We start from the raw sequence: 776 nt of genomic DNA, 5'->3' as shown, positions 1-776 counted from the left end.
GTAAAATAATTTTCCTATTTTAATTTTTATGGTCCTTATTATAATTTCTTAAGCTAGGTATTTTATTGGTGTTAATATGGTTGTGTAGGCATTTATCAGGTTGTATTACATTTTTATTCCTCTTGTTTGAGCAGGATAAGTTATTATTAGTAGGTCTTTTCTTATCATTATTTACGTTAATTAAATTTTTATGATTGGTAACATTATTTAGGATAATTAGATTATCATTATTAGTGTTATTATCATTATTGTTACTATCACATTTAATAGATTTAGGAATAAGGAAAGAAATTTTTTGGTCATAGCCCGCTCTTGATAAAGCTTCATTATAGTAATGGGAATTTGATTTAAAGATGTCATGGTTTAAGGACAGTTTAGTTAATCTGTCGGAAATGGTTTTTACAATAGATTTAAAAATATTTGGTGGGTGATTCGATGATCTATTTACATATTTAGTAACTTCATTTTCTTTTCTATAGGGATAGTGCAATTTAGAGCTAATATTAAGAGTGGTATCAAGAAAGTTGACGATTTTAGTGCCATATTCAAAAGTTATGCTAAGGTTAAAGCTTTTAAAGAATTTCCCAATATTCTTTCTCATTCTCTCTATGGTTGATTTGTTGTTGGTGGGTATGATAAATAACGCATCATCCCTATAAAGGCCTCCTTGGAGTTCAGGAATTTCCTTATTTAGGCAATATAAAAGATATGCTCCAACCAAATTTGTTATTTCAGCCGAATCACTCGATCCCATTGGGATATCAAAGTTCTCAGGG

The 776-nt window shown here is 29.1% G+C and overlaps 2 protein-coding genes across 3 annotated transcripts in view; one reads left to right on the top strand and one right to left on the bottom strand.

The window, feature by feature from the left end:
* The window catches only part of LOC106878532 (arg8-vasotocin receptor), a 184,105-nt gene that overhangs the window by 111,428 nt on the left and 71,901 nt on the right, over window positions 1-776 (top strand). The gene's annotated exons all lie outside the window — the stretch shown is intronic.
* Window positions 20-754, bottom strand: LOC128247655 (uncharacterized protein DDB_G0287625-like). Its single transcript, XM_052967642.1, has one exon. It carries the CDS (start codon window positions 752-754, stop codon window positions 20-22), a length of 735 nt encoding a protein of 244 aa, XP_052823602.1.

The sequence above is a fragment of the Octopus bimaculoides genome, chromosome 4 (assembly GCF_001194135.2).
Source record: "Octopus bimaculoides isolate UCB-OBI-ISO-001 chromosome 4, ASM119413v2, whole genome shotgun sequence".
Classification (NCBI taxonomy): domain Eukaryota; kingdom Metazoa; phylum Mollusca; class Cephalopoda; order Octopoda; family Octopodidae; genus Octopus; species Octopus bimaculoides.
The sequence above is the reverse complement of the archived record's forward strand: the minus strand, read 5'-3'. Positions and strand labels throughout refer to the sequence as shown.